This window comes from Coenobita brevimanus, chromosome 107, assembly GCF_032717465.1.
Source record: "Coenobita brevimanus isolate Jiangsu-jjx chromosome 107, ASM3271746v2, whole genome shotgun sequence".
Lineage (NCBI taxonomy): Eukaryota > Metazoa > Arthropoda > Malacostraca > Decapoda > Coenobitidae > Coenobita > Coenobita brevimanus.
The window spans coordinates 25,070,476-25,085,237 of NC_137060.1; the positions used below are offsets into that span (position 1 = coordinate 25,070,476).

The 14,762-nt window shown below is 39.0% G+C and overlaps 1 protein-coding gene across 1 annotated transcript in view; it reads right to left on the reverse strand.

The window, feature by feature from the left end:
- Positions 1–4,877: 4,877 nt before the first annotated feature.
- 5PtaseI (inositol polyphosphate-5-phosphatase A) overlaps positions 4,878–14,762 on the reverse strand; it is a 50,073-nt gene continuing 40,188 nt past the window's right edge. Inside the window, exons 14-15 of the mRNA XM_080285667.1 lie at positions 6,056–6,296; positions 4,878–5,989 (exon numbers count right to left, since the gene is read on the reverse strand). Of these exons, the coding sequence (XP_080141793.1) occupies positions 4,878–5,989; positions 6,056–6,296 (1,353 nt within the window). The remainder of the gene's footprint in view (positions 5,990–6,055; positions 6,297–14,762) is intronic.

Genomic DNA, 14,762 nt, shown 5'->3' on the forward strand with positions numbered 1-14,762 from the left:
AGGCTGAAGCAGTAAAGAATTTTGCACATTAATGAACTGATGGCAAAACAAAGGCGATGAAACTACAATGTACAGGTACAATGTATAAGGTAACTGTATAATGTAAATCAATGTACCCTATGATGAGCTAAGAATTATGATGCACCCTGCCTTGTATGTGAATGAAACATAATTTAAAATTGTCCTTAAATAAGACATATAATTGTGGCCAGTGCAAAAATAAAACTAAAAAAATAATTTTTACTGACATGCAAATAATATATATCACAGCATCTTAACATGTTCACAAATAAAAACAGCTTTTAAAGTTTGCCCGACCTTCCAACCCCTACACGATGTCTTTTTCACTATATTCTTGGACCATATAAAGTTCTTCAGCTTCCGAAAGACCCTTGAACTGGAATTCTTTGATATGGCCTCCATTAACCCACTGACTACACAGGTCTCTCACAGGTTGAATAGAATAGACTAATGGTTGCAAAAATAATATGAAATGGACATGCTCAAGTTGCAGGGGTTAAAATAACTTCATAGTGTCATCTGGCCCAATGAGTTACATACCACAAAAAAAAATTCTATCAAAATGGAAAAATAGATATTAAGACATTCTGAAAATAAATGTTACACTTTTCAACTTTTAATACTTAAAAAACTTTCCATGGCACCTAATGGAAAACCATTAAAAACCCCAAGTCATGATAAAATACAACTCTAATAAAACCTAAACTAAAATTATGAACCAAAGCAGGAAAATTATAACCCAATACAGATGTAATTTTTAAAACCTACCCAATAAACAATAGTTGTTGTTGTTGTTGTTGTTGTGGCCCCATGGTCATGAGGAAGTGAACCTGGTGGACTGCAGAAAACCAGCCACTTCAGCCAAGTGCTCCCAGAGATCTTTTGCTGCAGTTATGCTGATGAATTTTCTTGGCTGGGAATTTAAGGTGGATGAGGTAAGTAAATGTGTTGTGGTATGAGTGGGTTGCATTACAGTAATGGCATACTGGATCATTCACGAGTTGCATTTTACGTGCTACAGCAAAATTTCAGTACTGTTCCCAGTCACTAAATAATGATGAATGAATAAGCTCGGCAAGACAAGAATGTACCCAATCACTGAATAACACTGAAGGATACGCTAAGTGTGACAAGAATGTACTCAATCAGTGAAAACAGTACAATGAATGAAAATGCTCAGTGTGACATGAATGTACCAAAGCACTGAATACAGTAACGATGAATGAATATGCTCAGTATGACAAGAATGACTGGAGAAAACCAGGATCAAACAAGGAAGATGCAACACTGAAACACCACAGCTAGTATTCTCATCAGTCTGGATGGTTTTAGCACCTCTTGCTTAGTGGTTTATTTTTCATGTTACAGAGAGATATTCTATTGTTCGTTACTTATGCACTGCAGATACCAAACAGACTGAAGAAATGACAAACAAGCAAAAATTCTGCATATTACATGCTGGTGTTCTGATTATCTTTGGATTTTATATAGAGAGACAGGTTGTAAAAATATGTGAAAATTTTGCATTTTATACACTGATATTCTCTCTCATTATTTATGCACTTTTGATTCTGAAACAACATGCAGAAATAATATAAATATGCATATTTTGCATAATACTGCTACTGTATATGCTGATGTTCTCTTTCTCATTGTTCATACACTTTATATATAGAGACAGGTTGGGGAATTAACATACAAGAGAACATAATATAACTGCCATACGTAGAAATATACTGGTGAGAAAGAGGTGCCAATAAGCCTCCACTGCCATCATTCTTAAGGTAGCCCTGACACCTTCTCCTTAATGATTTTGTTTGCCTATTACACCTTGATTTTCTTTTTTACTTATGCAACTTTTTGATGTCAATACAGATTACATAAATAGGTCAGCAGACAATATCAACATGTCATATGCAAAAATAAATTAGTAAGGAAGAGGTGCCATGAGGCTTTCTAAATGGACAAAATTTCAGCTTATACATTCACGTGAATTTGGCCCCACAAGAGGAAGGTCAATGTGGCAGATAATCACCATTAAAAAAATTCAAAATGAGCAACATACACTTACCAACCATGAAACATGATATACAATAATAAAAACACCATGAATAGCATCTTTTTTTTTTTTTTCCTTTATGGGTGCTTGTTCATTGCAGGAGAGAAAAAATGTCACCACAAGCTGTATAAAAAATAAAAAATATTCTAGTAAAAAAAATACTTGATCCTACACAGTGGTTTCCCTGAAGATGTGAACGTGTGAGTCGGCAGCAGCGGAGGTGAGATAACGTGATGACACCACTCCCTGTGGACCGAACCTTACTCTTTGCGCCCCCTCCTCTTGATCCTCCTCCTCCTCCTCCTCCCTCTCCGCTCCCGCCCGCCCGCCCGGATGGTTGGGGGAGGTGGAAGGTCCCCCACCCCCAGACACCCTACCCCCTCCTCCCCTGGCCTCCCCACGTAGCTGCCACACTGGCTCGTCGATTGGGGTCCCGTCATCTGCAAGGTCACAATTATTGCTTCCTCATCACAGTTACACAGGACTGTAGTTCCATTACCTTAACTTGGCCCAAGTTTTCATCCCTTTGCAGCTATTTCATGGAAATCAGTCATAGCAGATGACAGTGTTACAACTTTAAATCTTTCCATAACACTTATTAGTGACTAGCATCATTATCTAATGCTAATCTACTGGTACAGTTTAGCATTCACAAAGGAGATTTGGCAATTTTTGGCCAAGTTAAAGTAAAAAGAGTACAGTAATATACTGATCTGCCCTTAGCACCTTCACTATGCTAACATGTCAATTCAGTTTACTCTTGCTCTTTTTTTTTTTTTCCAGCTTGCATACACAACTTAATTATCTACAGTAAAAAATTTGTGAAAGAAGTAAAGTGAGGAGGTCTGTGGCAACTGTGAATCGAAGAGAGCGTACTGAGATGGTATGGTCATGTGGATAGAATGGATGACAATACGGTGGTGAAAAAAGTATATCTGAGAGAATTTGAAGGAGGGAGGAGGCGAGATAGGTCAAGAAGAAGGTGAAGGGATACAGTGGATGAGTGTGTGAGGAAGTGAGGTATGAAAGTTGACAAGGTCAAGGGACTGACGAGAGATCGAGCTGGCTTGATGAATTTTAGGTGAAGTGGATGACCAGGGACGTGGCACCCCTTTCTAACGTGACAGTATTCAGACTGGCTCTATCAGATATGCATATGTGAAGCTACAGAACATGGTGAAATTTTTTTGGTCCATCAGATGGAGCCAGGATTTCAAGGGCTTGAATGATGAGTGAATGGAAGCATGGTCCACTAAATTGGCCAAACTTTGGCTGGCTGGATGTTGCTACTCCTCACCCTGCCCTAGGATGAAAAAAAAAAAAATAAAAATATAAAAAAAAAAAAAGGGGGTGGGGGGGTGGGGGGCTGAGAAAGATTTTTCCTGCAGTGCAATGAAATTGAACATTCATCATAAAACAACGATGAATATGATAAATGTGGTTATGAAAATGAAAAAGAAGGAAGATCCAAACAGTTCTGCAGAACCACTTTTTTCCCATTTATTTCTTACTGAACTCTCTTAGAAATTTCGTTAAATTTCACACAAAACTGTAATGTATTTACCATAAGTAAAACAATTCTACTCAAGATTCAATGCAACACAAGTATCCTGCAAAAAATACACTACCTACACAGTAATAAGAGACCTGCGGTTTCCTTTCTATCGGGTATCCTGTAAAAAAGATGCAATACAATTAGACACCTGAGTGATGATCAGTTTGGGATTCAATAAAATAATGGAAGACAATGACAGGGTGAGGCAACTACTGACAAAAAGTACACCTACTATTCCACTGAATTTACTTCAAACTTATGGCATATTGGTCACTTTTCTGTCTGTAGCATCATCTCAAAGACCGTCATCTATGGGTAAAGAAATATACTAGGCCTCTCTCAGCTCAGCAGAAGAAAGTGAGAAGTAGGAGTAAAAAATTATACACACATTTATCCTGGACTGTACAGGAGCATGAACAAAGGTGTGAGAATGTTACACCAAACACTGACTGACATAATGGCAGCGATAACACCAAAGGAGGGGACACCAAATAATCCACAACTGGTCAATAAATTACAAAATGAAAACCACACAAAATTTACATGGACATTTAAGTACATACTGAAGCATTAGGTAATTTAGTAACAGGGAGAGAATAAAAAACAGTTACTTCTGAAAAATTAAACTTTAAAATGTTCAGCTCTACTTGTAGGTCGTTTACCTGCTGCTCAAACAAAACTACAGTAATGCATTTAATTGATTAGTTACATTTTAATTAAAACTGTTTTAAGGACTCATTAAAGGATTTATTACAGTCAACAAGTGACTGGCTGACTAAAAATCTGTTATTAATTAGTAAGCTATAAAATTGATATAACTGCTTAATGAGCTGGCCACTAATCTCTTACACTTGCTTTGGAGTTAGCAAGCTGAACTAAACAGTAAGGATGCATTCACACTGAAGTCAGAATCAGATACATTTTGAAGCCAACTGTCTGATCATGTATGTCAGGACAGAAGCTGGAAGAATACCCAGCCTCACTGGGTCATGGTCTGGGCAAGTTGTTTCTCATGGCCAGACATAATACAGTACAAATAAATGACCATGAGAAACAGAATGCCCAAGGTGTAATCCTATGAAATGAGTTTTTCCCTCAAACTTTCTATCATGACCCACAAGATCGGACAATCTGGATCAGAAGTCTATTCCAGTGGCAGTGTGGATGCAGCTAGAGACACAGAGGGAAGTGGGTGACTTACTGGAACTACAAGCGTCACTACGGCTGTCTAGGTCGGGCAGGTTAGGTCACAACACAACAGCACTGGGTAGGTGGGGGTGTACTATCTGAGGATCCACCAACACTAGGCTTGTGGGCTGGCTTGGGACATGGTTTTTTGCGGCTCTTTGTGGGGGCGGTGGAGTCCAGGTCTGCTATGTCAAATGTTGGGGCCTGGGACACCGTTTCACCATCTCTCAGCGGCCGACTGGAGCTGGAAATGCTGCCCTCGCTATAATGAGTACCACTAAGACTGGATTCAGACTGCGTGAGGGGCTTGGCAGACAGCTGATCACAGCTGTCAGCCAAGAGGAGGTTGTTGAGGGAGTGCTGTTCTGTGCTGCGCTTTCGTGGTAAACAGACATCCCCCTTGGTGCTCAGAGTCTCACCTCGACTGTCCTCATCTCTACTATCCTCTCCAGTGCTCCCTAAACTCCCTCCTGACTCCTCCAGGGCTCGGGGGGGAACACTCCAAGTTGGTTCAACATCCTGAGACCCTGGGGATGGAGGGGGAGGTTTATCTAGGGTAGCACTGCAAAGAGCTGGAGTATCTGCAGACTGGCCAGTGTTTTCACAAAAGGTCTCTGTTTCTGAAGGGGACCTGGTGAACTGAGTGTCCTGTGAGCTACGCTTGTCATCATCTCTGTTAGTATCTTTATCATCATCATCATGTACCTCCTCAAACCATTCCTCTGTGGATGAGCTGTGGTGTGACAGCAATCGAGAGGATGAGGCACGCAATCTAAGTTTAGCTGTGGGAGGATATTTCTGTTGAAGATTTCGCCCTGTGTCTAATGACTGTGAGGAAGTGAGGGGAACGTGGTGAGCATGATAATAAGGACCGTAATAGTGGGGTAAAGATCGACTGGGTTCTACAGTGGTGTTGGGGGCAGAGTTGACTCTCTTGAGCAGCTGGTCAGAAGATTCCAAGGTCCCTGCAGTAGATCCCCCAAGTAGGAGAAGATTCCGAAGCAAATCACCCGATCGTACACCGCCTTCAGCCCTTGCACTGGGTTCATTTGGGGTACGGACACACTGACAAACCTGCCTTAGTTTCTCCTCACTTGCACCAGCACTACACACACACTGTGGCACAAACAAATGCCGACCATCAATATAAGCATCACCATTTCCTGCTTTTGCCCCAGCTTTACAATCATGGACTGCATGGCTGCCGTTAACAGCTCTTATGGAGGGATCACAGGGGTCAGAGGCAACACATGGGTCAAGAGGAACACAGGGGTCAAGGGTGAAGGTCTGGGGGTTGCCACTACACACTATGGGCCGCGGACAGGGAGGGTAGGAGTGACAGAGGCACCAGAGGCCCCCGTGGGTGAAGCAGGGGGCCTGGGGGTCATGCACAAAGTTACGGCAGGGGTGGAGGGCTGAGCAACACATCACCGTACCTGCACCGCACACCACCTCCACGCACAGGCACACCGGCTGCAGGAACACCACAAATAAAAAAGCAAATGTTAAAGTTATAAACAATATTTGTTTATGAAAGTGAATGCAGACCATATCTGAATATGAAATTGACCTTCAAGTGAAAAAGCATATATTTTGTGTATAACTGTATTTCATGACAACCTAGCTTACTGAATAGCAAAAGTTTACTCAGTAAGTGCACAAAATAACTCAAAATCAACATACACTCAAACTACTGCACATTACTCATGAGACTGAGTGCTGGCAAAAATCAAATAAAAGTACTTGTACACTAAAATGAAATACACTAAAACAAGGTACCTTCATATCCAAGACCCCTATATAGCTGTAATGCGAAGCTCAGCTGTTGCCATACACAACGTGAAACATAAAAAAAATAAATATTTACTGTGTATTTCTAGAAGTTTTTAAGTAAAGTTGGCACACTGCACGGAGGTTTCCAGTTATAGGCAAAACGAGTCAGTGACACTGTAATACAATCATTTGTATCCACATCAATACTGCAAATCTGTGAAGCACTGTTACACGGCTTAAGTACAGTATCGTTCTGAAAGCTGCCTTCTGAGAAAAATTTAAAATGGAGCATCAACTTATGGGTCATTACTATGCCTCATAATACTAAAGTCTGTTAGTCTCCCATGTCTCTTCCTCATTGCTTGATTCACTGATGCTTGAATAAGTTAAGAGGACAAAGGTACTTATTTTGACCCACAACTGATTGGCAACAGACACATCAGTCAGCTACTAGTTATACATTCAAGCATCTATGATGTCTTGCAATGAAAATAGAGGCAGGAGAAGCAAACAGATTTAGTATTTGACTTTACAATACCATGTTTTCCTTGTACAGCCTCACAACAACAAGACCATAGTACTAGCTCTATATGTAGTTGCAATTAGGGTAATTGCTCCACTTTTAGGTCGAAGATTTTACGAAACTCTTATAAAGTATACTGAAAAGTCTGTAGGGTTCTGATGATAACATCACTAAGTTTCAAAAGCCATTGTTCACCATCTTGCTAGTTATCGTATGGAAGTGAATCAGTAACAGAGTCCACAACAGTACATGGCAACACCTGATCCCACACTACAACACACTGTACTGTATGATGGTGCTGACTTTACATAACAATAATGCTCCCCTCATGTAAATCCAATGCTCCAATTAACATCTTCAGCCCAAGGCCATTACTTTTAACTTGATTTTGCTATCTCCAGATGATAATAATAGTAGTTGCTGCCCCAGGTTCAACTGAAATGTGAACCCAGCTGAAGCTTCCCTCCCCCAGCAGTTCACAATCCTCCTTTTTATTTTTTTATTTACTTATTTTTTCTTAAGGGGATAGGGAGTGAGTTGATGGATGTTCATTTGACAGGGCAGCTCCACCACTGTGCTGTATCAGTGCCACCTTGTGAAGGCATCCCTCTCTGGCACTGAAATGACTGTACTCTAGTTAAGAAGGACCTCTCTTACTTAAGTGGTTAATGAAGGCTGTATCTAACCAATTCAGTGACAATGCTCTCCAAGCTTAATAAAATCAAGAGACAGCAAGACAAAAATTTACAAGCCATCACTGTGAAGTAAGGTAGTTAAATTCAGTATGACTACTTCATTCTTAATTTATTCCTGTGACCACCTGACAACTTATATATAGCTTTCCTTAACCCCCTCACCAACTGCATGGTCTCCTATGCTGCATATTGCCTACATCTGTCAGAACAATAGCAGTAGCTGTTGTAGCCCTAGGCTTATCTATACTATGAACCCAGTGGACTGTAAGTTGAAGTTCCCTTCTCCAACAGTTCACCATCCTCTTTTTGGAGGATGGGAAGAGAGATGAGGAATGTGTGTATAAGTAAGCAATGAATCTCCCCTGGTTAATTCTGCGCTACCATAAGAAGGTATCCCTCTCCAGCACTGGTTTGCTAGAACAAAATCAAACAGTCTGCCCCAGGCTGATGCGGTTAACTGGAGCTAATACCCCATACTTTTAGAGAGAACAAACTCATATACTGAAGCTGTATTAACAGAGTATTTTTAACACAATTTCAGTGCACCTTACTCTCACTAGAAATGGAAACCACTTGGTATATTTTCTTAAAGAGAATTAGTTTGCATATTACACATTAACACTGCATTTGCTCATTCAGTCCTTGTCATATGCCTTTTCTTCCCCCATTAATCACTTCAATCCAACAATGTATCTTGTTTCCTATTATTATTACCACCAGATAATTTTGTTTAGCATAGGAGAAGTTTGGATACAGTCCTAACTAACTGCTACTCTATGATCTCTTTAACTTGGCCTAAAATTGTCATTTCTCCATCCTGAATGCCGAGATGTAACAAGAGATAACACACGCCAGTCATGAAGATGTGCCATGGAAAGGATGTACAGCAGTAGAACTGTCTTTTTTCATCACTGAGGTACGTGAAATAACCTGCAACAGGAAAAAATTCTGGACCAAGTTAAGGTGAGAGAACTGTAGCAAATCTTTCCTCTTAGCTGAATGAAATGGTCTGGTGGTAGCAAAAATACAATACGAAAATGCACCATTGGATTGAAGGGGTTAAGGTCATAAATAAATTACAGAAGAACTGCCTACAGAGGTTTCACCAATCATTATAAAACTGATCAGCCATTTTCCCCAATTTAGGGAGAACAAAATTATAAGTAATACTGTAAACTGAAGGGAAAAAGGCAATTAGTTTTATAGGAAGCAGTGGAATTTCCATATACTGTACAGTCAAGTCGCCTATGGCACGGACTTCTATGCCACAGTTTTCTATGACATGGCAAGGTGCCAGACCCCTCAAAAACGAACCATGCACATAAACTACCTATGATGCGGATGCAGCAATGTTTGAAACGCGCGGGCAAATTTCCCTGGTGGTGCACTCCCGTTTGTAAACAAAGAAGATGGCGACCACTTCAGCTCTATACTACAAGTGCTCCAACTGTGGACTTTTTTCTCTCTTATGAGGAGGTTAAACTTCACCAAATTCACTGTGCTGAGTAATGAAACATTAAAGATTCTTCGTGTACTGTGACTAGTTTATAGGTTTGTTTGTAAAACCGCTATGAACGGGTTAGTGATGAAGCACCCATCTCTGAGCTAAAATGAAGTACAATGCCTCCCATCATCATCGTCAGGTATATAAGAATGATTATTAATGTGTTAAATGTGAGTATTGTGGAGAGCTGAGCATACAAACTTTATCGAATAAACTTCTTCAGTCAGTGCTTGACCAGGCAGCCTCCACCATCTTTAATGTTTTGGTCGGTCAGCCAATCTGTGTCTACTTGGCCGAGCTTTTTTTAACTCGATCTGCAGCACATGGTATTGCCCAAGCAGACACAAGGCTGATCAGCCTCCTGTTTGTTTGTGCCTATTGTTACATGTAATACATGCATTGACTGACTGCTTGATTGTGTGCATGTGTAAAGTGGGAAAAATGGGGAAAAGTGGGGTGAAAAGGGGGACTTTGGGCGAACGTCCAGAACCAAATTCCATTTTTCCCATAGGTTTAGTTATTTGTATGGCACGGTTTTCTATGGCACAGGCGCGGTCCAGAACCAGTTAGCCGCACCTTAGGTGACTTGACTGTACAATTTTTCTGTAATTTCTTATGATTAACAAGGAAAAAAAAAATTAAAAGAGCGACATATAACAAGGAATTTGTAAACTTCTTATTAACTTTCTTCTGAAAATGGCTCACGAAAATTCTGATATACTCAGGATATTATTTAAAAAAAAAAAAAAAAAAAAAAAAAAAAAAAAAAAAAGCTTATCAACTAACAAGAAACAAATCCACGCAACAGACTACTGACAGGAGCAGAATGGGGCAGCAACCAAAGAAACTACAAAAAATGAAAAAGAAAAAAACAAAGAAAAAAAAAGAAAGACAATTTAACCCTTTCAGCCCGAGACTTCTTTCATATGTCACTTGAAGCTATCAGACAATTTATTCAGCTTTGGAGAGAAACCTAGCAGTGAGGATGAGGGTTAATGATGGCTATATCTAACCCCTTCTATTTAAAAGTTCTCCCCTAAGCTGCATAGAATCATCTGGAGGCAAAAAATAAATAAATAAATAAATCAAGCTCAAAGGGTTAATACTGAGACACAACAAACTAGACAACTTCCATATTGACTCCAGAGCAAGAGTGATCACTGCTATGAATATTACAACAGCACAGTAAACAGTTCACTACGCCGTGTGGGATTAACTGTACAGTATACGGTATTCTAACAACACTCCTTCAAATTGATGAAACCTTCATCTTTATTCATGCTATATTCTGACAATTTTAAAAAGCTCAGGAGGAGGTCTTTTTATAATGAATGGGTCAGTGAATACCATGCCTAACCCATCCAGTTTATATATTCACCCCCTGATCTGAATAAAATCATACAGCGATGGCAAGAATAATATGAAAAACATGTCTTGGGAGTGAAGGGACTAAAATGTCAAAGTTAGGATACAGGGATGGAATTTTCAAAGTACATATGATCAGTTGCCTCTCATAACTGTAATTTGTTTTTGCAGGCATGACAAGCAAAAGAAAGTGCAGAATCTTCCCGTGTCTCTACATCTTCCTCCAGAAACAAATGCAAGTTACGATAGACTATCAACCTAAATTTGCTTGGAAATTCTACCCCTGGGTTTGATCATGATTAAAAATGTAAAGTTATAGTATTTTCTAAGCAATCTCATCTACAGTAGTTACCCCCATTAGTCTGACGATATTTTGTATTTTATTCTTGGTACTGCACAGATATTATACAATTTTATTTACAAGATAATTCCAACAGTAAAGGGGTTACAGATAGTTTTCTTCAACCCCTTCACTCTGGAAGCTCTCCTTAAGCTAAATAAAATCATCTGGGGACAGCAAGAATAAAATCCAAGACGTCCTGAGGTTAAAGGGATATGGCTTCAATGCAATGATATAAGCATGGTTGACAGCAATGACCTCTGTTGTTATGCTGCCATGTTCTTTTTAACGTAATCAAGAAGCATTCATTAATCTGGTGCCTGGATACAAAATGGTGGAGAAGTCTAGCTACTTACACTACTAGCCATAATATTCTCAATACTTAAGCAAGCTTGCTAGAACCTCTTCCTTACTGCTTCATTCATGTGTACAAGACACTGATATTCACTTCTACTGTATGTAACTTTGAAATTTATTGGGAAAACTTTTGATTAAACATTAAGTCAATCCCACTTTACCTCTTCTGAGGTGTAAGAACTGATGGCTACAACTCTCCAATATATTTTATTTTAAAAAATAAAAAATAAAAAATCTCCAGTCATATCTTTGGGATAGAACTTATGCAAGGCTGTCACTAACTGTGGCATTCTGACCACTACATATACCTGAGAATATCAAGGCATTATGTGCAAAATAAACTGCTAAGGAAGAAGTGCTGGGAAGCCTCCTAAAGTGATGGGAATATGAGTCAGTAAACCTTCCAGTACACAATGAATGGAAAACTTCTGCTAATGTGGTGCTTCTCTACACTGCAAGCCACTGCACACACTAATACATAACCCCTAATTGTAAGGGGGCTAATGAAAGCTAAAAGTACTCAACCCCTTCCAGTTTTAAGTTTCTCCTTTGCTGAAGAAAACTGTCTGGCAGAAGCTTGAATAAAATTACTGTGACATTACTGCAACAAAAAGTTTTTTTTCTTCTTCTTTTTTTCTCTCAAAAAATATCTTTTTCATATTATCATTATTGCTACCTCCTGATTTAATTTAACCCCCGAGGAAACCTACTGCAGAAAAGGGATTAAGAACAATATGCATTAAACACTGCTAAGAAAGTTCTCCCTACTGCTGAAGAAAATATTCTGGTGGTAACATCAATAAAACATTGGGCATTCTTGGGCTGAAAGGACTGGAGAGGTGAGAGAGACACCACTATGGCAAAAGCTGTCCTATCTCTATTTACCAGAGTCTCAAATTTACTAAAGTTTCTAATAAAAACAAAGGCAAGGACACCCAACATCACACAAATACACTCTAATTAAAATACAACAAAGCAAACTAAGGAAAATCATGAGAAGGAGAAGGAAGAAGAAAAAGATGAGGATGAGGAGCAAGCTGAATAAGGAAGATGGAGGAGACATGGAGTACCTTGTTTTAACACTTTACGCAGACATCCAAATAGACAGGCTGCCCAGAGGAGAAAAAGAGAGAGAAAACACATGGTTGGGGTGAGTCAAGATCCTACTACAGAAGAGTACTTGTTGACACCTGTATCACATTTCCTGTACAAACGCAGTTGGAGAAGCACTGCAACATCACTACTCAACAAATCATTATATCATCTCATTTGTGGTTTCTGACAGACAGAACCAGGATTCTGGGGACTTGAATGATGAGTGAATGGAAGCATGGCCCACTGGACTGGGCAAACTTAGGCTGTCTAGATTCTGTTACTCCTCACCCTGCCGTAGGGTGGGAAAGGAAGTCTGGATGATGATGACTATTAAGGCACAGGGTTTCATTACAGGCTTCTCTTTTCTTGGCAATCTCCAACAAATCTGTGATTTCTGGTGTAAATGAAGCACTATCAACTAACAGGAATTCAGTACAAGTATCTCTTTTTTCATCAATTTCCATCATCAAATGGCAATTTATAAACTCACTATTAACATTCATTTCCAAGTTTTCCGATATAGCTGCTGTATTATCAGACGGGCAAAGAATTTTAAGAGTGACAATGGAATTATATGCTATTTCTGTTGCTTAAATGTGAGCTGCTGTAAGTATGTTTAGATGTAATACTGCAACTTAACACCCTCACTGATCAATCAAGGTTTAATTCCTTCATTATTTACTAACTGTTGTGTATACTCAACAGTTATGATCCTTATTAACAAAACATTCATTAGTTAACATGGTAGTGACTCATACTGCAATGACATGAAAAATTTCATTCATATTTTTAAGAACATACATTACTATCACCGTCTTTTTCTATTCCATATTATTACTCTAATTTACTCTAATCCTAATATGGTATATTACTGTCTACCCTCTCCATCTTCCTGCCCAAATTCTTCCCCAAGATTATCTTTCCACTTCTCTATCCTTAACCTTTCTTTATCAGCAATCTTTGTTTTGTTATCAAAGTGTAGTCACCTCCATTTATAAAAGCTGCCTACTTCTTCCCAGAAATATGTTGTAATTATATTTTTGTTTCTGCTTATGTCACTGTGGCCTGTCATATGGTGACATGAATCCAAGGGATTTTAGATATCCTGTTTGTGTTCTCTGGTATGAATTTCAAGAGAAACCTCATGAACTGAAGTGTCTGGTTCAAGATGCTGGAGAGATGTGGTGGCCACAATTCTATGTAACACAGTTCTGGTTCATTGTGGGAAGTTTTAATTGTATTCTACATAGTGCTGAGAGCCTATCTGCTAGTCATTTCTCATATGCTTCCCTTATTGTTATAGGATAAAATGATGATGATGATAATGTTGGTGGTGCTGGAGGTAGTGTAGCACTAGTGTCACAAAGGATGAGACTGTCCTTGTGTTAAAGAATTAAATAATGGCCTCAAGACAAAAACGTATGATATGAAAATGTTGACATGTTCACAAATATTTCCCTACCAAAAAGCTAAGAGGTAAACACATGGCCACCAGAGCTGCTCACTAACATCATCTCCATATTCTTACCAAGGTTCAACATTCTCGATGTTGCGGTGCTCTCACAGTCAACTGCACATCCAGTTTGAGAGGTATGTGCTCTGATTGTTTTCATGTTATGTCAGCATGGATTGCAACACATTAATATGAAGCTGCTGCCATAAACCAAGCTCCTTACTTCCATCATTAAAATCCATGTGCCTGAAGAACACACCGACATGAAGTTGCTGTCAAAATCCCACGTATTTCATCTTTATACAGTAGATAATGTAAGAGTAAGTTCTGTTTCAGAATATTTTGAGAACTTGGCCCTTGATAAGTAATTAGAGTCAGGTCATTGATGATGCTGATGATGAGTGATGGTACTCTATAAATTATATTTATTTTTCATTACCATATATACTTAAGATCTGAACAGACAAAGGACAATAATAAACTGGAAGATTTCTCTGTTGCAGATGAACATGAGGAAGCTTAATATTACAATATTACAAAAGGGGGGACATATTACAGATCCCTCTTTGAATAAGCGTGTGAAATAGGCACGTAATAGATTACCATAATATAAATAGAAATGCTGCATCAATTTTTTTTTTTTTTTCCTTTCTTGTCCTAGATAATATCCCTACCACTGTGTTAACTGCTTCAGTGCAATATCTTTAATTTATTCATGCAACGAACTGAGGACTGTTTTTAACATAACTGAGTCCCTGCATAGGGAAAGTTATTGAAGATCATCTCTAATTTCTATACTTTGAAAATTCTCTCCTAAGCATCATCTGGTTGTTG